Source organism: Amia ocellicauda, chromosome 8 (assembly GCF_036373705.1).
Source record: "Amia ocellicauda isolate fAmiCal2 chromosome 8, fAmiCal2.hap1, whole genome shotgun sequence".
Classification (NCBI taxonomy): domain Eukaryota; kingdom Metazoa; phylum Chordata; class Actinopteri; order Amiiformes; family Amiidae; genus Amia; species Amia ocellicauda.
This window is the reverse complement of record NC_089857.1, coordinates 30038140-30063123: the sequence shown is the minus strand read 5'-3', so window position 1 is coordinate 30063123 and position 24984 is coordinate 30038140. Positions and strand designations below refer to the sequence as shown.

At 37.8% G+C, this 24984-nt stretch overlaps 1 protein-coding gene across 3 annotated transcripts; it reads right to left on the bottom strand.

Moving 5' to 3' along the window:
* Window positions 1–216: 216 nt before the first annotated feature.
* Window positions 217–6578, bottom strand: june (JunE proto-oncogene, AP-1 transcription factor subunit). Of its 3 annotated transcripts, XM_066710978.1 has the most exons (4): window positions 6042–6578; window positions 5215–5452; window positions 4911–5035; window positions 217–4799 (listed from the first exon to the last, which is right to left on the bottom strand). In XM_066710978.1, the coding sequence occupies exons 2-4, from the start codon at window positions 5264–5266 to the stop codon at window positions 4251–4253; spliced, it is 726 nt and encodes a 241-aa protein (XP_066567075.1). In that variant the 5' UTR covers window positions 5267–5452; window positions 6042–6578; the 3' UTR covers window positions 217–4250. The 3 variants fall into 3 exon arrangements, with proteins under 3 accessions (XP_066567075.1, XP_066567074.1, XP_066567073.1); XM_066710977.1 differs by having other exon boundaries at window positions 4911–5452; XM_066710976.1 differs by having other exon boundaries at window positions 217–5452.
* Between the last annotated feature and the right edge of the window lie 18406 nt (window positions 6579–24984).

Here is a 24984-nt window from a genome sequence, read left to right as displayed (position 1 = left end):
TAGTCATTCATAATACCCCTACATATCTTAACATATCCTAAAAGCTGCTCTACTCCAGCTCTGGCAGTCTGCTGCAGTAATCATTTCACTTACAGAAAGTTTACCATTGAAAATCACAGTATTATTCCTTATTTAAAGAGTTTCTTCTGACTTTATCCCATTTCTGAAAGAGAGTGACAGCTGTCTTGACCCTTCATAACACAACCCAAAACTTGATTTGTTTTCTGAAACCTATTTTATTTTTAATTTTTTACCCAACAAAAGCAGTAAACATTTCTCAAGATTAATTTGTTTAAAACAAAAACAAAAACAAACAAACCAACAAATAAACAAACAAGGCAAGACGCCCTTTAGTCATAAATACTTTTTTCTTTTTCTGTTGACCTTATGGTTGTATTCAGATAACAGTCCTCTGGTATCTAACAAGAAACTGATGGTTAAATGGGTAAAAAAGGCATCAAAGAATATCTATGATAGGGACTGGCAACAGGTCACTAGATTTTCTTTCTTTTATAGCTGTTTATGTTAGTAAATAATCAATCCCTTCATTGCCTTAATCCTAACACAGTCTTTTCTGATAGGAAACATTACTATCAGTACAAACATTTCCATTTTCAAAGTCTTATTAAACATGTTTCCATATGACAGATTACTATTTTACACTCCTTTAATTTCAATGAAATGTGATAAAAATCAAGATTTTCTATCAAACCCTCACAATTTTTGACTGAAACACAACTTCACCAGAGTGGCACTTGGAAAACATGAAAGTGAACTCTCCATCAAGCTGTAATCTATTGAACATTTTCTTTGGCTTTAACACTTTGGCGAACAGAATATATATATTTTTTCAATAAAATAGTGCACTGTAGTCTAAGATTTACAAATGTGTCTCTTCTTGAGATCACTACTTGATTTTTGTATCACTCTGTAAACACTGCCGTGCTAATCTCCTCTTTATTTCAGTCACAGAGAAAATACCCCACTGAATGTGCAAAATGAAAAAAAAACTACTTTGCACATGCTTCAAATTCCTATGAATCTTTGTTTTTCTTTCACATATCTTTTAAAGTGTGAATGTCATCACTGGAACATTCTCTTGCGCTTCCAAACTAAAAACAATGACAAACACTTTTTGATCCAACATTCTTCAGGGTAATGTTGATTGGATTAGGTTTGCCACACCCTAATAATCCCTGTAAAAAGTATTTTTCCTTATTCAGTTTTACATTGATGACATTGGTACAGAAAGACTTCTTAAGCAACTAGTACAACAGAACTGACATTATACTGCAGGTTTACACAGGTTATTGCCATAGACAACAGTACACAACAAAACAGTGTTTTCATCAGCTGAACCAGTTCATATACTTTGCAATCTCAAGTTTGACTAAGCAGAAACATATTAACCTTTCATTTCCATACAATAGAATTTTATCATGAAATTTGAGACCAACTGTAGCATATACTGTTGCAAATGTCATGTGATACAACTAGTCACAAAATATACAGAGACAGTAATATGTTACCAGAGTACTACAGCTCCACATCATTTACTTTAATACGCAATACGATCTTTAGGAAAGACAACCAATAGTGTGAAAGTTATTCAAAAGTTTTAACCAACTGTTTTTCAAAAAAAGTGTTTATTTGTTACCAATTTAGGACTGCCCTTTGAATACAACCTAAATAAATAATGTATTCTGGAATGGTCAAAGTTAAATAAACACTTAAGGTAGTACCTAAGTTTACACTGCTCTCTCTTAAACGAGAACATTAATATTTGAAACATTTTTTTTCTTACAAAAATATAATTGTTAGTCAACATCAAAAGCCTTATTCAAGTTTCAAAAAAATAAATATCTTCTAAGCAACACTCAAATGTTTTTTTGTGACAACTTTACTTTCTGTCTAGATTGAAAATGTGCTGTCTGTCCCAACTCATATAAATATAGATTGGTCTACATTTCATTATCTATATCTATATTTCTGTATACATAGGAAAGGCATCTGGCAATTATTCAGTGCACCAAAAAAATAAAAAAGTCAATCTTTAAATGTATTTTAAGAATTTTCTCAAAACATATTTTTGCAATTATATGTGTTAATCAGCTGCATATAACAGCATTTCAATTAATAATCTTCTCAACAGCTAAGCCACACATGATAATATTAGCACACTGTGATAATTCCTTTCTTGGACTGAACAATATTTGCATTTGAATATGATTTGTGACCATCTGAAAAACAGCAACCATCCTAGAAAACAAAATCGTTCATTTAAAAAAAAAAAAAAATCCAGAAATGTCACTCCAACAACCAAGTTTTCAAGTTGTTTTGTATCATTTCCGATGACACTGTGCTGAACACAGTCCATGTCAAGACAATAATATAGCATAAATAGTAGACATCATTTAATGTTTCTTATTATTTAAGTGCAATGTTATAGATCCCAAAATAAAGCAAGCGTCTACAGGACACTTATTCATTTACTTATACACCTTTTTTACATAGACAACATAAATAGTAGAGGCTTTTTTGCATAAATAAATTGTTATAGACTTTCTGATAATCTGAAACAGAATCAAACAAACAGACAAAAAACACTACTGTTCTAAGCCCTTAAACTGATGTCTTGCTCAGTCTCGACATACTATTAAATGATTGAAACAGCGCTGGGTCTTGTTGTGGCACCCAGAATTATTCAAAACTCTTTTCAAATGTAGTCTTATTATGTTGATTTGTTTTAAACTACATACCTGTTTTCCATATAAAAATACAAAATAGAAACTCTTTGAAATAACTACTTGTCACTGTTTGGATTAATAAATAGTAATGATGGTTCTGATACACAAATCATTCAGTATTATTATTATTATTTTATTTTTTAAATGGCTTTCCATTGTATTGAACTTTTATGAAAATCTAGCATCTGTCTCTGTCTTGGAATGAAATGGAATTAGTTAAATCAGCTACCTCTGTATTAGCTGACAAAAATAAATTGACTACATTAAACCTCAAAATATAGTACACTGTATATTTTTCATTTGATCTAATGAAATGCTATATTGCCAGGTTCTGTTAAAAAAAGGAACATTGTAAGCCTTTGATTAAACATTTGATATGATGTCACTTTCTCAGTCTTTTATGGTTCAAAGTATTGATATTTAAAATATTTACAATTATACTTGTAAACAAACAAACAAAACACCCCAAGGGGTTCTGGGACTTTTAACACTTCCACCTGCACTGGCGACTACTACAATTCAACATGGCTGAGGACAGCAAATTAAACAATGAATGGGGACACTTAAGACATATAATGTTGCGCTTTTGCAAAACATTTCACTCAGAGACAACTGTAAATACTAGATAATACTCAGAGTACTAAATTACCACTTTAGATCTACTTAGGACACATATCACTCTTCCTATAGAGCTTTGATAAAAATGTAATTCACATTATGGTTTTCTTCCTGGTATTTGCTTTTATGATTGAACAGAAGCTTGAAGTAAAATACAACAATTTCTTTAAGTTAAAAAGGTTTCTGGTGGTATTAGCATACCTGTAAAAGCACACTGCTCTTTAAAATAAACCTCTCTCCTAAACCCAGTCACATGTTTGCAGAACCAGTTTAATTAGGAGATCAAGATGCACTTTCTTTGGAAGCTGAGACAATTCAAGACGCCCTTCTATCGCTTCTATCATTCTGCATTAAATTATATGTTGTCAGTATTCAAAGTGCAGTGTTTTCCCTTTCACCAACATTCCTACATTTCTTCATCAATTCACCTGTACTCAGCTGAAACATTGCAATGCACATGGGGATTAATCATTGCGTGTTGCCCTCTTCCGTTGCTCTATTCCTAAAGACTATATAAAGTCCAGATGAAGCATAACCCTCAATATAAAAGTGGTGAGGGATGCTTTCCTTTCTCGTTCAAATTAAAAACATATATAAAGTCTGGAGATTTGTAAGGAACAAACAGAATGCAAAGGTAGCATTTCACCAATAGAACAGAGGATTTCCCTTGATGAGCTGCTCAAAACCAAGAAAGAAACCAATCATAATGTGTTCTGTGCTCCCTCTGTTTTTCGAGACACAAGTCTGAAGTGCGAAACTGAGAAAGGGTTTTGATGGTACCTGACTCTCCTTTTTTTCACAGACCTCAGCAGCTCCAAGATTTGCATTGTCATTTCTTTACACCACTGACTCAAAAAAAACACACATACAACAAAAAACAAAAGATCAGCAGCTGGTACTCTCCCCACTTTTTGCCAGGGTGGCTGTGCTCACTGTAATCTGACACCCATTGGTGACATGATTCATGACTTTTTGCTTGAGCTGTGCCACCTGTTCTCTCAGGATACTGGCGGTGGAAGCCAGGTCTGAGTTCTGGGTCTTCAGCACCTTCACCTTCTCCTCCAGGCGGGAGATTCTCTCCAGCTTCCTCTTGCGGCACTTGGAGGCCGCGATGCGGTTCCGTAGCCTCTTTCGCTCCGCCTTGATCTTCTCCTGCGTCTCCAGATCAATGGGGGAGAGAGAAGGTGGGGAGCTGGAAGGGTCCCCTGGAGGATGGGGCACCTCAGGGACTGTTTGGGGCTCATCAAGACCCCGGCTGTGGGGGTGGGGTCCTTGTCCTAAGCCGCCGTGACCTGGTCCATGACCAGTTGCTGAGTAAGACAGCTGGCCACCAGAATAGGATGCCGAAACGGTGATCTGGCTGGGGTTGTAGCTGCTGAGATTGGTGTAAATTGGCATTTCCCCACTGGGCATGACATTTCTCTGGAACGGCCCCTGAATTGAAGAAGAGGGAGACATAGGTGCACCGATGAGCTGGTTCTGTTTATGCAGATCGGCCAGGGCTTTCACAAAACCATCGGCAAAACCTTCCTGCTCATTTGTTACCTGGTTCCTGTACATGAAGGGGTTACCCGCTGAGTTAGGCGCTGGGCTGGTAGTAACCATCCCCTGGTTAGATTGGATAATAAGATGCTCTAGATCAGGAGAGCCCAGCTTTAGCAGGTTCACATCTGGCGAAGACATTAAAGAGCCATTTGTGTTGCTGTTAATGCCCGGGTTGTTCGAATTTATATTGCCATTGCTTCCAGACTGTCCCTGCAACAGCTTCAAACCAGAGGTGCTCCCCACAGGACCTTGGAAATTGTGTGCAGCCATATTTTTCTTACTCATTATTTTCTGGTTCTGGTACCTGTGGTGGTAGTCAGTGATCTGTCCAAAACTGTGAAGGTTCGGGGTGTCATCGTGATAAAAAGGGGTTTCCATCTTACCCGTCATTGACACAGAATACTAACTTCATAATCTGCTCTGCATGTATCATAAAGCTGAAAATTTCCAGCAAGGCATTATGTGGTCAACAGGGTCCCGTCTGTGTTCAAATGCTCAGTTTCAGCAGGCAATCGGCGAACAGTACATTAAAAACGTTTAACCTGTAAAGAGAGAAAATGATCGTTGTTTTGATCTTTTTCATAATTGATAATATGTAAAAAATAAAACGATTTTAGCGATAAGTCAGCTCTCAGCACTAATGCTGCAGTTGTAAAGCAGCCCTGCTCACATATCACTCAACGCAACAAGCTTTCATCTGACTCCTAACACCCTGCACTTAGCAAGCACGTACACACAGGACTCAGATTCCTTTACCACAATCACAATTACACACTATTTTATACTATGTCCATGAAATAGATTTATAATGTCATGATTTCATGGAACTTAGGCAAGAAGCTCATAATCATGTTTTTCTTAATTTAGACTTCACACACAAGAATCCTTCTTCACATTTAAACGACATGTAACATTATTTGAATAGCATTATTGTATACAAGCAGTAATTGTTGTGATTTATATATGCCGTATTTGCTATATATCGGTATATTATTGTGCTTGGGCAATTTTGTATATATATATATATACACACACACACGCTTTAACATACTCTTTAATATCTTTTAAAGAAACGTACCGGGGACAACTATTTTAACATCATACAATACATTCGTGTTGGCTTTTACTTACCGCTGTCTGATGAGCTTGGGGTTCAGTCATCAATGAAGGAGGTCTGACCTGCTCGCCAAGCTCGGCAAATACATTCACAGATGTTAAAAAAGCTAAGTTCCCACAGACAGATGTGCACTGTTGCCGTGTCTCTGCGCTTCGTCAGATGGTTACATGATGGCACGAAATCCCATCCATCGCAGACATCAGTTCATCCGCACACACACAGCCACTCAGTCTAAAGCCGGGCGCTCATCCCTGCCTGAGCAATGTGATATATCCGCACAGCTGCTCCTGATCCACATAATAATGTGACGTGCAGGTAATCCAGCTGTATTTCAGTAATTCTTCTGGTTCTCTAAGAGCAAAAACAAATATACACAACACACATCTCTGTGCATCCTTGTTGACCACGCAAGTAGCCGAAAGTCCTGCGTGCTGTTCCCCGTCTAGCCCTGCTTACTGACAGTCAGCCCGACTCTCTGGGACTTTCTGCTCGTCTGACTAATAACACGCCCTTTTTCTCTTAGTTCCTGAAACTGTCACACATGCCTCCTCCTCCGCGGTATATATGGTAAGATCTCTCCGCACACAGGTTTTTTTTTTTTTTTTTCTATTCTCTTTCTTGTTCCTAGTCATTTGCATGCAGATGACTGAGCCAATGTGTATTATTGTAAATTGGGTGTTTACTGTACAACACCGACCTGCACCCGGAGCTGCGAAACTTGTGCGGGTGAGCAGTGCCCCCCCGCGATGTGAAGCGTCGCTCCTGCATTAGCAATACTGCTCTGGCTCAGGACATGTGAACGGTTGTTTGTTGGATGATACTAATCATATCCAATGTAAAGCGAAAGCAAACCTGTCAACATTTTTCTTTTTAAAAACAAAGAAAAGCAAAATAAAAACAAAAATACTAGTCGTGTGGGAGTTCATGCACATAATTATAGTTATAACACTGCATATACACAGACATCTATCTGTCTATACACTTACATTTAATACAGCTAAATATAACCCAAAGATAATTTCTGTTTATTCTGAAACAAACATTTGCAAAATATGACCAGGATTAAAATGTTATATTAATGCAGTCACGCTGATACAGTGTGCATGATTTCAGGGATCTTCAGTGGAGTCATGACAGTATCGGACCCTGTTCTGTTTTCTAACCATCTTATTTAAATTCTATCCCCCTTGGAAAAATCTTCATTTGCATAAGTAGGTAGAAGTCCCTTTTTTGGGAAATGTGAAGAGAATCTAGTAGAAATTATTGATAGTTCCTTCTCAGAACATACCAGATGTCAGAAAGGTATGATAGTATCTGTTTCCTGTTCAGTCAATGACTAAGGCCGATACATTTAAACTGTATTCGTTGGCTTTTAACCAGCCTAAAAGTGCTAAATATGGTTGCATCTGCACTACAGGGAATGTAATACTGTATACAGTAACCTATGAGAAACAGTTATGTTAAATGACATATAACGTAAATGAAATCCCCATTGATTCCAATGTTTGATTGGATCCAGAGCCACAAAAATGTCCTCTTCAACACCCAAAATTCCCCATAATAAAGGACAGAACAGTATCTAAATATGAAAATCACTGAAATTCTGTATCCATCATGAAGACAATGAAAAGAGCATATTAAATATAAAATATATACAGTGAGGGAAAAAGTATTTGATCCCCTGCTGATTTTGTACGTTTTCCCACTGACAAAGAAATGATCAGTCTATAATTTTAATGGTAGGTGTATTTTAACAGTGAGAGACAGAATAACAACAAAAAAATCCAGAAAAACACATTTCAAAAAAGTTATAAATTGATTTGCATGTTAATGAGGGAAATAAGTATTTGATCCCCTATCAATCAGCAAGATTTCTGGCTCCCAGGTGTCTTTTATACAAGTAACGAGCTGAGATTAGGAGCACTCTCTTAAAGGGAGTGCTCCTAATCTCAGCCCGTTACCTGTATAAAAGACACCTGTCCACAGAAGCAATCAATCAATCAATCAGATTCCAAACTCTCCACCATGGCCAAGACCAAAGAGCTGTCCAAGGATGTCAGGGACAAGATTGTAGACCTACACAAGGCTGGAATGGGCTACAAGACCATCGCCAAGCAGCTTGGTGAGAAGGTGACAACAGTTGGTGCGATTATTCTTAAATGGAAGAAACACAAAATAACTGTCAGTCTCCCTCGGTCTGGGGCTCCATGCAAGATCTCACCTCGTGGAGTTTTAATGATCATGAGAACGGTGAGGAATCAGCCCAGAACTACACGGGAGGATCTTGTTAATGATCTCAAGGCAGCTGGGACCATAGTCACCAAGAAAACAATTGGTAACACACTACGCCATGAAGGACTGAAATCCTGCAGCGCCCGCAAGGTCCCCCTGCTCAAGAAAGCACATGTACAGGCCCGTCTGAAGTTTGCCAATGAACATCTGAATGATTCAGAGGAGAACTGGGTGAAAGTGTTGTGGTCAGATGAGACCAAAATCGAGCTCTTTGGCATCAACTCAACTTGCCGTGTTTGGAGGAGGAGGAATAACCCCAAGAACACCATCCCCACTGTCAAACATGGAGGTGGAAACATTATGCTTTGGGAGTGTTTTTCTGCTAAGGGGACAGGACAACTGCACCGCATCAAAGGGATGATGGACAGGGCCATGTACCGTCAAATCTTGGGTGAGAACCTCCTTCCCTCAGCCAGGGCATTGAAAATGGGTCATGGATGGGTATTCCAGCATGACAATGACCCAAAACACACAGCCAAGGCAACAATGGAGTGGGTCAAGAAGAAGCACATTAAGGTCCTGGAGTGGCCTAGCCAGTCTCCAGACCTTAATCCCATAGAAAATCTGTGGAGGGAGCTGAAGGTTCGAGTTGCCAAACATCAGCCTCGAAACTTTAATGACTTGGAGAGGATCTGCAAAGAGGAGTGGGACAAAATCCCTCCTGAGATGTGTGCAAACCTGGTGGCCAATTACAAGAAACATCTGACCTCTGTGATTGCCAACAAGGGTTTTGCCACCAAGTACTAAGTCGAAGGGGTCAAATACTAATTTCCCTCATTAACATGCAAATCAATTTATAACTTTTTTGAAATGCGTTTTTCTGGATTTTTTTGTTGTTATTCTGTCTCTCACTGTTAAAATACACCTACCATTAAAATAATAGACTGATCATTTCTTTGTCAGTGGGCAAACGTACAAAATCAGCAGGGGATCAAATACTTTTTTCCCTCACTGTATATACACCCATCAGCCATAACATTATGACCACCCGCCTAATATTGTGTAGGTCCCCCTTTTGCCACCTAAACAGCCCTGACCCGTCGAGGCATGGACTCCTCTTGACCTCTGAAGGTGTGCTGTGGTATCTGGCACCAAGACGTTAGCAGCAGATCCTTTAAGTCCTGTCAGTTGCGAGGTGGGGCCTCCATGGATCGGACTTGTTTGTCCAGCACATCCCACAGATGCTCGATTGGATTGAGATCTGGGGAATTTGGAGGCCAAGTCAACACCTTGAACTCGTGATTCATCAGACCAGGCCACCTTCTTCCATTGCTCCGTGGTCCAGTTCTGATGCTCACGTGCCCATTATAGGCGCTTTCAGCAGTGGACAGAGGTCAGCATGGGCACCCTGACTGGTCTGTGTGTGTTCTGACACCTTTCTATCAGAACCAGCATTAACTTTTTCAGCAATTTTAGCTACAGTAGCTTGTCTGTTGGATCGGACCACACGGGCCAGCCTTCGCTCCCCACGTGCATCAATGAGCCTTGTCCGCCCATGACCCTGTCGCCGGTTCACCGCTTTTCCTTCCTTGGACCACTTTTGATAGGTACTGACCACTGCAGACCGGGAACACCCCACAAGAGCTGCAGTTTTGGAGATGCTCTGACCCAGTCGTCTACCCATCACAATTTGGCCCTTTGTCAAAGTCACTCAGATCCTTACGCTTGCCCATTTTTCCTGCTTCTAACACATTAAATTTGAGGACAAAATGTTCACTTGCTGCCTAATATATCCCACCCACTGACAGGTGCCATGATAACGAGATTATCAGTGTTATTCACTTCACCTGTCAGTGGTCATAATGTTATGACTGATCAGTGTATATACACTGTAAAAAATGTAAAAATGTGTAATTAACCATATTTTTTCAGTGTTAAAAAACGTATTTTAATATAAGGTTAAAATACATTGAATATCCTGGACATGTACTATAAAAAAAGACAAAATATATGTAATTTCGCTCAGCTCACTCCATTGAGACTGCTCTCCTGGCAGTCACTGACTCCCTCAGCTGTGCTCGGGCGGCCTCCCTCTCCTCAGTCCTCATCCTCCTTGATCTCTCTGCAGCATTTGACACTGTCGATCACTCCATCCTCCTCTCCTGCCTTGCTGACCTTGGAATCTCTGGGACTGCTCTCACCTGGTTCTTCTCCTACCTCAACGACCAGACCTACCAAGTGACCTGGCGAGGTTCCTCATCCACCCCCTAACCTCTCCTCACAGGCGTTCCCCAAGGCTCCATCCTGGGCCCCCTCCTGTTCTCTCTCTCTACACTTGCTCCCTGGGCCCCCTTATTGCATTCCATGGTTTCTCCTACCACTTCTACGCAGATGTTGTAAAGTAAGAATGCTTTCAAAAATAGACATGTTATTCAATTATATTTATAAATTAACAAAATGCAAAGTGAGTGAACAGAAGAAAAATCTACATCAAATCAATATTTGGTGTGACCATCCTTTGCCTTCAAAACAGCATCAATTCTTCTAGGTACACTTGCACACAGTTTTTGAAGGAACTCGGCAGGTAGGTTGTCCCAAACATCTTGGAGAACTAACCACAGTTCTTGTGTGGATTTAGGCTGCCTCAGTTGCTTCTCTCTCTTCATGTAATCCCAGACAGACTTGATGATGTTGAGATCAGGGCTCTGTGGGGGCCATACCATCACTTCCAGGACTCCTTGTTCTTCTTTACGCTGAAGATAGTTCTTAATGACTTTCGCTGTATGTTTGGGGTCATTGTTATGCTTCAGAATCAATTTGGGGCCAATCAGATGCCTACCTGATGGTATTGCATGATGGATAAGTATCTGCCTGTACTCCACATTGAGGAGACTATTAATCCTGACCAAATCCCCAACTCCATTTGCAGAAATGCAGCCCCAAACTTGCAAGGAACCTCCACCATGCTTCACTGTTGCCTGCAGACACTCATTCGTGTACCGCTATCCAGCCCCTCGGCATACAAACTGCCTTCTGCTACAGCCAGATATTTCAAATTTTGACTCATCAGTCCAGAGCGCCTGCTGCCAGTTCCTGTGTTTCGATGCAGAGTTGAGTCGCTTGGCTTTGTTTCCACGTCGGAGGTATGGCTTTTTTGCCGCAAGTCTTCCATGAAGGCCACTTCTGACCAGACTTCTCTGGACAGTAGATGGGTGTATCAGGGTCCCACTGTTTTCTGCCAATTCTGAGCTGATGGCACTGCTGGACATCTTCCGATTGTGAAGGGAAGTAAGCATGATGTGTCTTTCATCTGCTGCAGTAAGTTTCCTTGGCCGACCACTGCGTCTACAGTCCTCAACATTGCCCATTTCTTTGTGCTTCTTCAAAAGAGCTTGGACAGCACATCTGGAAACCCATGTCTGCCTTGAAATTTCTGCCTGGGAGAGACCTTGCTGATGCAGTATGACTAGCTTGTGTCTTGTTGCTGTGCTCAGTCTTGCTGTGGTGTCTGACTTTTGACAGTGAACTGTCTTCAGCAACCTCACCTTGTTAGCTGAGTTTGGCTGTTCCTCAGTTTTATTCCTCCTATACAGCTGTTTCTGTTTCAGTTCATGATTGTGTTTCAACCTACATATTGAATTGTTTAATCATAAACCTGACTATATGCCTACAAAATCCCTGACTTTGTGCAAGTGTACCTAGAAGAATTGATTCTGTTTTGAAGGCAAAGGGTGGTCACACCAAATATGGATTTGATTTAGATTTTTCCTCTGTTCACTCACTTTGCATTTAGTTAATTGATAAATATAATCGATTAACATGTCTATTTTTGAAAGCATTCTTACTTTACAGCATTTTTTCCACACCTGCCTAAAACTTTTGAACAGCACTGTATATGTAAAGAACGCACGAGCCAACATGTTAAATAAAGTGCTGTTTTTGCCTTTAAACCGGAGTCTGCACATACTCTGAACTCACAAATGCTTGAAAGTGTTACTATACACACAGTTTTTTAAGTGGATGACACCTTTTTAAAACTTTCACTGTTAGTTTACAGTAAAAAGCTGTAAATGTAGGTGGAGTACTTTAAATGTCTCTACAGTCTCATCAAGTAAATGTACAGCAATTCACATTCACAAAATTTTTACAACAGCTGAAGACAGATCTGTAACTGAAGAACAATGTCTTAGTCCTAAACTAATATCACTTACCAAAAAAGTCTTGTCTGTGCAGGCACTGTGGTGTAAGTTGTGATGTATGTCTTGCGCATACACTCCCTTCTCATAAGAGCAAAAATATGCTTGTTTAATGGAAAAACTGGTAGTAATTTCTGCGTATTGTATAACTGAAATCTCATATATTGATAGTTTATATTTCAAGGAGCTACTGTACTTGAGAACCGGAGTTGAGATAACCTCATGGGGTAGTCTACAGTCCGGTTTTAAATTACATTGTATCAGTGAATTTATCAGAAGTGTGGATGGCGTAATACTGATCTAATTTTGGTGCGTGTCCTCCACAATCCCCAAATGCTCTGCTATGTTTGGTGTATGGGCACTGCAAATACTGTATGACAAGGAAGTATCCAATTGAGATTCATTAAACATTTGTGGGTGGAGCCAATGCAAATCACAATCTGCTGTTGTCTTCTCCATTGCTACGTTCTTGTGGTTTTGAAGACAAAGTAAATTAGAAGCCTGTGATTTGCACCCATGGACTCCATCAATTCCCATTTGTAAACAGAAGTACATGGTGGGATACTGTACCATGCAGCAATGTGGATCCCGATTGAACGTACATTCATTCTTCTGTGTGGGTGCTTCGAGCTGGATAAATTAGATTGTATTCAAATATGGTTCTCAAAATCGGTTATGTAGTGTGACAAGGGCCGAACATTGTGAAGGTTGACTAATGGTTTGGGCCTCTTCGCTCTACCTTTGACTGTGGATAGACCAGCATTCTACCACTATTGCTCATTATTATTATTATTATTATTATTATTATTATTATTATTATTATTATTATTATTATTTATTTCTTAGCAGATGAGTTGGTTAAGTTAGTTAGTGAGTTAGTAAGCCGAAACCTCTATGACCACTGTCAGATCAAATAATTAGCAATAGCGGGGTGGCACATGCACCAAGTGTTGATTTTGGCTTCTGTTTAACTAGTCACCTTGATAACATTCAATAAACAGACCACTGCTTGGGGGATATCCTGTTGATTTCTACAAAAAACCCATTTGTCCATCTATAGCACTCTTTTTAAAATCATAAAGTCTTGGCAATTTTTTGTTTGTGCCAAGAGACTAAGGGCTGGATTAAATAAAAACCCTGACCCACCCGCTAATAGCAATGTACAAACCTGTTCTTGATAGCGGTTATTTTTCTGAGCAAAAGAATGAAGCATCTGAAAAACTATAAAACCGCCCATTGTGTACAACTATGCATCATTCTATTAGCGGTTGGTCAATGTTTTGATTTAATCCTAGAATAATAGTTTTGCTGGCCTGTACCTGTTCTTACACATACTAATCGTGCTCCAAGTATTGTGTTGAATTTAGTTGTCACTGGGTTGAGGAGACATACAGTGATACATTAGCAGTACTTTCTGTGTATTCTAAGTTCACATGTGATAGTTTTGCTATACAGTTGTAGTGTATATGTGTTATAATATGAGTAATAGCATCATTTCACATCAAATAATATAGTGATTTTGAGCCTCAAGAGGCATGGGTCTTTTGGAGTTGCGGTAAGATCACTGCATTGTGGTGGTGGAGAACAGGGTTCGAGTCTCGCTGTGGACAGAACCCCACAGTTTGTTACAATACTTCTGTTTATGCCAGTGGTCTTCTGTTCAAAGGTTCAGAAACAGTAAAACCACTTCCTTAAAGGGCTAAAGTTCTGCAGACAAGTAGTGCATTTGCCAACCACTGTCACACAATTTAGTAATGTATCCCTATCTATGATTGTGCATATCCTTCTGTAGGATGTTTCTGATATGAATTGTGCTTGTACATCAGTGCTGATTCTGCCCTGTATTGAATCCTTGTTTGACAGTTGAATTCATTTCTCAGCTGTTTTTTTTCTCATGCAATGTCTCTCCTTTTTGCTGAAACATTCAGACATTGTTACTTGTGACCATCTATCTGTTGATCAAATCCAATCTAATAAGTACAGAAGTGGGGTCATTAAAGGTCCATTGTTAATCAGTTTTTAAATGCCATACAAATATCAAATAATGATTAATTAATTAACAAATACCCACAAATGGGACTTAAGTGCTAAAACACTATTATCATTCAATGTACTTCATTAATATTTGTATTACAGTAAATTCATATATTCATAAAGAACTTCAGAAAAACTGAATTGTGCTTCTGTTTTGAAATGTCTATGAAAACATTTTCACAAAGTGCCGAAAGTAAGGGAAATTAAATATTGCTCAGCTGAGAAACACGCTAAAGGGGAACATGCACGATTCCTAAAGTGATGGTTTAATACGTCTTTATGTAGTGCTATTCTGTATAAGTAAGCGTATAGCACTTCTCCAATTCCATTCTATGATATAAGAAACTTTTATAAACTTAGCATTAATGTCTGACTCAATAATAATACAAATAATAATAATATTAATAATTTTAAATTTTCTTTCAAAATGTACAAAATCACCTAAACTCAGCACTTTGTGAAAACAATATTTAATTTTTAAAAATGCCTAATTAGTTCCCAAAAAATGAATCAATTTACATTTAAAATTATTTATTATATAATATGTTTACAGTGAGGGAAATAAGTATTTGACCCCTTCGACTTAGTACTTGGTGGCAAAACCCTTGTTGGCAATCACAGAGGTCAGACGTTTCTTGTAGTTGGCCACCAGGTTTGCACACATCTCAGGAGGGATTTTGTCCCACTCCTCTTTGCAGATCCTCTCCAAGTCATTAAGGTTTCGAGGCTGACATTTGGCAACTCGAACCTTCAGCTCCCTCCACAGATTTTCTATGGGATTAAGGTCTGGAGACTGGATAGGCCACTCCAGGACCTTAATGTGCTTCTTCTTGAGCCACTCCATTGTTGCCTTGGCTGTGTGTTTTGGGTCATTGTCATGCTGGAATACCCATCCATGACCCATTTTCAATGCCCTGGCTGAGGGAAGGAGGTTCTCACCCAAGATTTGACGGTACATGGCCCCGTCCATCATCCCTTTGATGCGGTGCAGTTGTCCTGTCACCTTAGCAGAAAAACACCCCCAAAGCATAATGTTTCCACTTCCATGTTTGACGGTGGGGATGGTGTTCTTGGGGTCATTCCTCCTCCTCCAAACACGGCGAGTTGAGTTGATGCCAAAGAGCTCGATTTTGGTCTCATCTGACCACAACACTTTCACCCAGTTCTCCTCTGAATCATTCAGATGTTCATTGGCAAACTTCAGACGGGCCTGTACATGTGCTTTCTTGAGCAGGGGGACCTTGTGGGCGCTGCAGGATTTCAGTCCTTCATGGCGTAGTGTGTTACCAATTGTTTTCTTGGTGACTATGGTCCCAGCTGCCTTGAGATCATTAACAAGATCCTCCCGTGTAGTTCTGGGCTGATTCCTCACCGTTCTCATGATCATTGAAACTCCACGAGGTGAGATCTTGCATGGAGCCCCAGACCGAGGGAGACTGACAGTTATTTTGTGTTTCTTCCATTTAAGAATAATTACACCAACTGTTGTCACCTTCTCACCAAGCTGCTTGGCGATGGTCTTGTAGCCCATTCCAGCCTTGTGTAGGTCTACAATCTTGTCCCTGACATCCTTGGACAGCTCTTTGGTCTTGGCCATGGTGGAGAGTTTGGAATCTGATTGATTGATTGCTTCTGTGGACTGGTGTCTTTTATACAGGTAACGAGCTGAGATTAGGAGCGCTCCCTTTAAGAGAGTGCTCCTAATCTCAGCTCGTTACCTGTATAAAAGACACCTGGGAGCCAGAAATCTTGCTGATTGATAGGGGATCAAATACTTATTTCCCTCATTAACATGCAAATCAATGTATAACTTTTTTGAAATGCGTTTTTCTGGATTTTTTTGTTGTTATTCTGTCTCTCACTGTTAAAATACACCTACCATTAAAATTATAGACTGATCATTTATTTGTCAGTGGGGAAACGTACAAAATCAGCAGGGGATCAAATACTTTTTTCCCTCACTGTACATAATACATAACTGACATTATACTCGCGGTTTATATTCTTCTTATTATGCATACCATCTCCACAAGACATTGTATGAATCAGATTCATCATTGCCATTTTTCATACTGAATTGTGATTTTTTCTTTCTTCCTGCCTCCTCTTTTACTGGTCTGTCAAAAATGGAGGAAAGGTGTGCTGATGTGGGCAGAAGATCTACGTATGGTTCCTGGAACACTGAGTCTGTGTAATGTAATTAGGATTATTAAATGTATTTTGGTAACACTATATCTAACACATCTAATCTAGGTATTAGATTAAGCCGCACCAATAGTTTTAATTCAATAAATACATATTAAGGTAATGTATCGTTTTGTACTGACTACAGACAGCATCAGATGATACTGTAACAACCTTTATAAACTACGCTCACAGACGGGATTGCTACTGCCACATATGAGCATTGGGGTGGCTGTGTTGATGCTGAGGTAGACAAATAATAATTGCTCTGTGGGGCAACTCCACTGCCGCCCCTGTAGCATATGTGCAGCAGTGGTTTCTGAGCTCTGCTTTAAACGTCAATTCTCAAGTGTATAGGGCCTTATGGGATGGTTCATCTCTCACCCAAGCACTTGGTTTCGTGGGTCTAAGAGCTGTTACCTAGGAAACTGAGTATCAAGTCTTTGAAGGTGGTGGACGGTGGATGATAGCGATAAAACAAAATGTCTGAAATTAATTCTGTTGATAAATTACTTCGGAATGTGTTTCAAAGAAAAACTGAAAAGGTTAGAACCCAATCAGCCTGATCTGACACTTCAGCAGTCTTCAGAATACAAGGATGAGGAGTATGTTAGGACATTTTCAAAACTCGTGGTACATCCAGGTGCAGCGCTGATGATGCTGGAAATTAAAAAATTGCCCAAGAAGCATGTAACATTAATCGTCAATGAAAATGCTACACTGGCTTTTGACATCCACCATAATTTGGTACATTTTAGATTTTAAAAGATTTAAAAATTGCTTGTATGACAGAATCAATCTGGAAAAGTGCTATACATTTTAATTATACACTATAGCAACATGATAAGAGGCAAACCACCCCCCCCCCCCCCATTTTTTTAGGAATTGTGCATGTTCCCCTTTAAGATTTAAAGAAAATGTAAGCGAATGTGAACCACAGGACTGCAAAAAGCAGAGGGATTTTATGTATCTATTACTACCAAAGTAGTTTGATCCATATAACAAGTTGCCTTCTGCATCCCATCTGGAGAAAATAAAGACTGTAAAATGACTGAACCAAAAAAAAAAACTTCATGAAATGTTCAAACACAATTTTATCAATTTTAATTGATTTTTTTTTTATCAGTTGATGTGTAAGTTTAAAAAATAAAAAATAACAAAAAATGCAAGAAACAAACATACAAACAAAACAAGGCTTTGTACATCACAGATGTATGATACATGATTATAGTTTTCTCTATACATTGTTATTAGGGAGCAGTTTCATAACAGAAGAAAAACATATACTTCCTTTAATTATTATTTATGAAGAGCAATTCTGTTTTGCAAGAAAATGATAATTCACAAACCAAAACCAAAATACAGAGAACAAGTATCTTCAACTGTGAGACAGACAACCCAATATATTCCTCACTTTGGCAGTTTATTTTATTGGTACTCTCGTATCCACCTGGCTATGGTTTAGTACAGGGGTAGTCAATAGGCGGACCACGGGCTAAGTCCGGACCGCCAGACACTTTTGAATGGACCGCAAGAATAATTATAACTTACTGTCATGATTTGTTTTTTAATGTAACGTTACGGAGGTTTCTTGCTTGTTACTGTGTAGAACCTAGTAGCAGCCCTTCCTGGTTATTAGCCAATAGGATGTGATGTATTCATATGGGATGTCCTATATAGAACCCGTATTCCTGTTAGTCAGTGAGTTGATTGCTCACACATTCCCAGTTCGGGTGTCTGTGTACACGGTCTGGACTGGGGCAAGAGTGTCACTTTGTACTTTATCAAAAACACAGGTATTCGGTTTGTTTTCTTGATTTCTATCAATAAACAGCTAAACTGCGGATCATTTGTCGTGTAGACATATTTCAACCTCGCCTCCAAAATATAAAAGTACATACACATGACCAGTGGGGGGGGGGCATGGTGCCATAGCTTGTATTCACCTAGAAACTCCTACATCAGGGGTGGAAACAGCTGATTTCCAATGAAGACACAGCGCATAAATCCTCCCCCGTTACAATTACAGAGCTCCACTGAAATAGATCTGTGATTGACAAGCACCAGAAACCACGTCTAGTTTGCCTGCACAATGTCGGTTGATATGTGATTTTTCGCTGGTGATATGTGGTTGTGAAGCAAAGATACGTTTGAGTGCAAATCTGCCTGATTTTATGGAGATTTGGGCTATGGTTTTCGACTTCAAAAGGTCTCCAATTGTCAAAATCTAATGGGGGAGGACCCCCAGACCCCCCGCACTGAATTACTCAATCCTCTTTGCCGTAATTTTTCAACATTAATTTTGTGCAGTGCACAGATGGGGCAAAGGAAAATGATAAAGGCTTGAATCTAATAAATGCTTGAAAGTTAAATTAAAATTAAAAGTGGTCTGAAACTGTTTTAATACTAATATTTACATTTATTTCAAAGTTTTATTTTTGTACTTTGTCAAATGAATGTACTAAATATAAGCAACTAGGTAGATTACTAATTCACAGAATTGTGTGTGTGTTGGAAAGGGGCATTTGAAGGTGTTATTCCCCACCTCTGATGTCTGGACCTTGACTATACCTTCACCAAGAAATTTGGACCCTGACACAAAATAACTGACTAGCCCTGGTTTAGTATACTTTGTTTTTAGTTATTTTTAAGTTGCTTCATAGTGCTTGTGTTGTGTTATAATGTCATCTTTTGTAGAGGAAACCTGTCGGGACTGGTGTTATTTTTGATCCATCTGGATTCTTGGTAAGTGAGCCTCTCAATATTTGTACGACACATATGTGAAGCTGATAAAGTCTTTGTTAAAAGTCTAAACACTGCCAGAAAGGACAGCTACTGAGAACTACATTAGTGTCTGTAATGTGACTTGTGATTTTCTTAGAGATGAATAGCAATCCTATAATTAAAGTCTAAAATGAGTATATGCCTTAGTTCAAACAGAAATTACAGTGGGTTTTGAAAACATATGCAATGTACATGTGATGCACCAGTAAGCCTCAGGATTGACTCAGTTTAGACTTATATTTTCACACAGTAAAATTCAACAAAGCCCCTAAAGGTGTGGTCACATGGGTTTTTGCATAAAGGATAAACTACCAGCATAGGCAGATCATTTTTTACAAAATTCAAAATTAAACCCATCCCAGACAGTGTTGCCTGACCTATGAAAATATAATAAAACCGTTTTTTGAATTGTAGTCTTGAAATTATCAAGCACAGAAATTATTACCAAGAAAATATCCAAGAACAACAAGTGATCCAAAAATACATAGTCATTATCTCAGCTAAATAAATTATATTTACAAGAAAAAACATAAACCTACAATCAAAATAAACATTGTGATTTGGTAGCTTTCCATAGTTCTACTTACTTACTACTCATAGTAGTTTCATTCCAATTTAGTTCTAAATACTGGTGGATGATCTGGAAACAGCTGTCAAAAAATCATCTTGTAATCAAATGGATTTTGCCAAAAATGTTGTTTTTTCAGCTACTGTGAACAAATTAGTTCAAAGCTGGTAGTATATTTAAATTTATTTTACACAAAAAAAAGGAAAATGTAGCCTTTGTCTTTACAAGATGAAAATGCAGAAGGTTTAGTGTTAACTGGAACATTTGTTCATTTATTCTTAAAGGGAAACTTGCACCATTCCTAAAATTACGGTTTTATGTGTCTTTTCGTGTTGCTATAGTGTTTAAGTAAGATATATACCACTCTTCTTAAATAACTAAAAATAACTAAATAAAATCAACAGATTTGTCTTCCCTGCAGCAACTTGAGTCATTATTATCAAATTCACTGAATGTTAGTGTTTCTTACTTCTTTGATAGTAATTATAGTTTCTGTAGACAACTTGCAGTATTTCTGTGTACATGGCTACTGAAATAGTGAAAACAGAGTCATTATTTTCTCTTTTCCAGCAACAGAGATAAATGCATGGTGGAGATAGTTTGTGCAAGTAAACAATCCATTATTCCAAAAAGGGAAAAAATCTGCATTCTTCAGCAATCACTTTGATCCCAGTGCAATTCAATATTTACATTACTAGAATCATACCACTTGTCCACTGTGAATAGGCTAATGCACAGTAATGTATGTTAACCAATGTGTGATTTTCTAAATCAGATGTATTCAGATGGTAAATAGTAACTTGTTTTTTTGTATAACGGATTATTTAAAAATACTTCTGTAGGTACCTAAACAGAACAAAAGCACACAATGAAAAATGACCAACAGATATGGTTGTTTATGTGTTTCATTTAATTTCCTGCATTATAATAGAATGTTTAAAGTGAAGATTGTGTATGTGAAAATATCAACATCTGATTTAATTTTCAACATGGTATATTTTACACTGCACTACATTACATTTACATGCACTACAATGAAAATAGTGCCCAACTCGATGCACTAACATTGAGGAGAGTTGACATAAGTATTTGTCTTTCCAAAATATTAGAAGGTTGAGTATATTGTATGAAAAATGTCAACAGCATCACATTTGGATACGTTTTTGGTGCTGTATTTTAGTCAAGAGATCGCTGCAGATTGCTGATTTATTTTCCCATTTTTTATGTGGGATTGTTTACTCCACTGCACATTAATCTCCTGTTGTTGGAAAGGAGATGAATTACTCCTTGCTGTTTTTCCCACAGCCGTGGACACGGCAATACTTCATGTTGTCTATGGAAACTATAATTACCATCAAGGAGTATAACCACTCAGTAAACTTGATAATGGAAGAAAAATCCAGTGATTTTGTAGATTTTCCATTATCCAGGGAGTTATGACACGACACATCCTGAAACCCTTAAGGAACATACATGCTGGCTTTATTAATGTAACATCTAACATTATTTGTTACGTTTTACATTTAAAAGTTTTAAAAGTTGATAGAATAATAGAACTGATTTGGATGAGTGGTACGCATCAAACTTAAACACTAGCAACATATAAAGCTGCATAAAAACATAATATTAGGAAACTTGCCAGTCTACTTTTAATATAAAGAAACCCCACAAACACTTGTATTTTATATTAATTAATTTGTTTATTTGCTTTAAAATGACAAATTACACAGAACATTGATATCTGTGTGTAGTTACTTCAGGATACAAAGGTATCTCTCTACATAACTGAAAGTAGCGGCCCAAACTGTAGATTAGTAGATTTCCGGTTAGACATTTTGATTAAAAACTAAACTTTTATTTCCCTTTATGTAATTGTACTTTGCAGCCTGTTGAGCCCAAAGGACAATGTCAGATTTGAAAGCTTGTGTGAGTAAAATTGTACAATATTGTTAAAAGTAGCTACAGTCAGTTGTGGTGTTTTTTCAAGTGCTTCCTTCATCATGCATCACACACAGCAACAGTAATAAAAGCAGGAATATATTCAAACTGTCAGACTTTATAGTCATCAAATGGAGTGTAGGAGTATTTTCACCTTGTTTTTAAAACCTACATATCTGCTAAATGGTAATATGTTTCTGAGATTCTCCTTTTGGAGCTTTAGAGAAATTGGTCAGTCTCAAAACTCAAAACTACAATACAACTGCCCTCACACTTCAACTAACAGGGTGAGGTACCAGTACACTGTTTACATATGGATATTCCCAGAGTACCATTATTCATTGAACAAATTGAAAATGTGCCAAAAAACACAGGGGTACCTGGCTTTCAATCCACTGGACCTCTTGCTTACTTAATTGAACTAATTATCTACAGAATTGGAAAAATTTTATTTTTTCTAGCCACTGACAATTCAAAGATACTGGGACAGAAGACAGACTTGTGGATCCAGAGGCCAGGAGCAACTCTACAGGGCTGGAGCCTGTTTTCAGTCATCCTATTTAACTTCACTCTTCTTTTCCATTTACAGATCCAACAAATCATGAAAAACACTTTGTTTCTGTGAAAACGGATGAAGTACACCTGGCAGTTTATTTGTCAAATACAAGAATACTTCTTAAGTTGCTTTTCCTGTCATTATTATTATTATTATTATTATTATTATTATTATTATTATTTATTTCTTAGCAGACACCCTTGTCCAGGGCAACTTACAAAATATGGAAACAATTACAATAGGCTTACAGGTTTATTTCATGCACATATCAGTTAAACATCTTTGAAAATCTCTATGCATTGAAGAATGCAGAATGTATCAGATGTATATGCAGATCTGGATGATGTACTAAAATGAATGAAGTTTATGCATTTATACCTTAATATTATTATTATTTATTTATTGGTACATGCCCTTATCCAGGGCGACTTACAAAATACAAGCACAATACAAAGTGCAAAAATACAGTGCAGTTCAAGGCATGAACTACCGAGTGAGTTAAGAGTGCATCACACTTACTGACAGTGCATACATCCTTTTTCAGATGCTTCACATGTTTAAAGCATAGGGAATTTCTGCCTTCGATATACTTACTCAGTAATATATGATTAACTTTGAGGGACTTAGTGACCTAGTCTTATTTCCTCATTATCCTAAATAGGTGCAAATGTCTGAAATGGAGATTTGTGAAAGTTTCTCAAAAGAGTAATCCATTGATCTAACCCACTTAGCCCCATGGGCACTGTCAAAGAGAGAGGCTGTTTTCTGTAGTAGGAAAGGGCTTTTATTTACTGAAGGTTCAGGCCAGTTCTAATGCCAAAAGCAACAACAGAAATATCCTTGATTCCCAGTCACTGTGGGGGCTTAAATGACTCCTACGTTTTTGTTCAGTCTCCAGTAGTTACTTGATTTGAAGGTGATTTGCTGGAGGTTATTATTCAACTCCTGTATAGAGCTGGGTTGAATTTTTAATGATAATTACCTTTTTTCTTTTCAAGGTCAATCAGGATGCCTAATTATTCACCTATTTCAGAAGGCCTAGATGAAAACCTCATATGCTATGGAACCATAATTATGTTCCTTAACACACTGGAAAAACCTTGTCATAAATGGGCTGACAGCTGATTTTGATTCTTTATAGTGTTATTTGCAATAACACCACATTTTTCTTTAAACAAATTTGTAGCATTCATTCTTAGGTAGTTCTTAGGTTGTAGTTGTGCTCTTTCGTTCAGAAAGCAATCCTGGGGCAGGTCTGCTTGCATCAAGTTACTTTGAGGGCAAGGCTTCCTGGAAGGGTGAGACCAAAGGTCAAATACTGAAATAATGTGACGTAATATTGTATGGTTATACAGTATAATAAAGTTACCTAATGTACATCTCTAACACAAGGTCTTTATCAAGGCAAAACTTTGCATTACAGTATAAAAGTGTTCAAGTTACAGGGTTAAAATACCTTAATATTTTCAAACAAATGGCATATAAAAGACAAACACTAAACTACAGTTGTCTGCAAAAAACATAATAAGAAGGATACACACTACACGGTAGAAAAACCCTTTTTCTTTCTCACCCAAATAAACACTAAACTTGGTGTACAGTACTTTCTTCAAAGTATTTAAGAGCTGCTTTAAAAAGAATGGCTGTATATGGCTGAAGGAGAAGAATTAAGCAAATCGACTGCAATGAGGAGTCTAGAAAATATTTGATAGTATGAGAGTTAGCCAGGCACATGTAAACATTATATATAAACAGACATAATAATATAAAATAATATAATAAAATAGTTATGTAAAATTGAATGCATAGATAACACAAACACGTATAAATAATACATACAGATCTTGTAGAATATAAAACTGCAGTCTATACATAAGGTGTAACTCTCAGCCAGCCATGCAGTTAGGATGAAACAGATAATGCTGGGTGAGATGGGATTCTCCCAGGGTGGGGTTTATTTCATAGTGATTATTTAATATTTCATGAAGGGCTCTACCGGTTGGAATCTCATCTAGATAATTTAATGTTTATTTTGAGATAAAATGGTACTTGTTATCCCATGGTTTCTCCATCACTTGCTATTATTGAGATATTTTAAGACACTGAAATGTGAACAACTATGGTAGAGCAGCATACACATAGAGATGAAAGCATTACTACAGTCTAAGAAAATGCGCAAGTTCATCAGCTGTCACTGGCCCACCACAGGATACCAAACTGTAGATGAATCACAGGATAATGTATCTAATGCTAATCTAATGCTGTTGATAACATATAACACATATATATATATATATATATATATATATATATATATATATATATATATATATATATATATACACACACACACACACACCTTATTCTGTTGACTCCTTCGACAATCCAATAATACTTTTATACTGTGTGAAGAAAATGAACAGCTTGCTGGCAATTTGTGGAGCAGTCACAACACATGCTGTCAC

Excerpts from the sequence above, each read along its gene's own strand:
- june (XM_066710976.1), bottom strand. The coding sequence starts at position 5,300 with ATGACGGGTAAGATGGAAACCCCTTTTTATCACGATGACACCCCGAAC.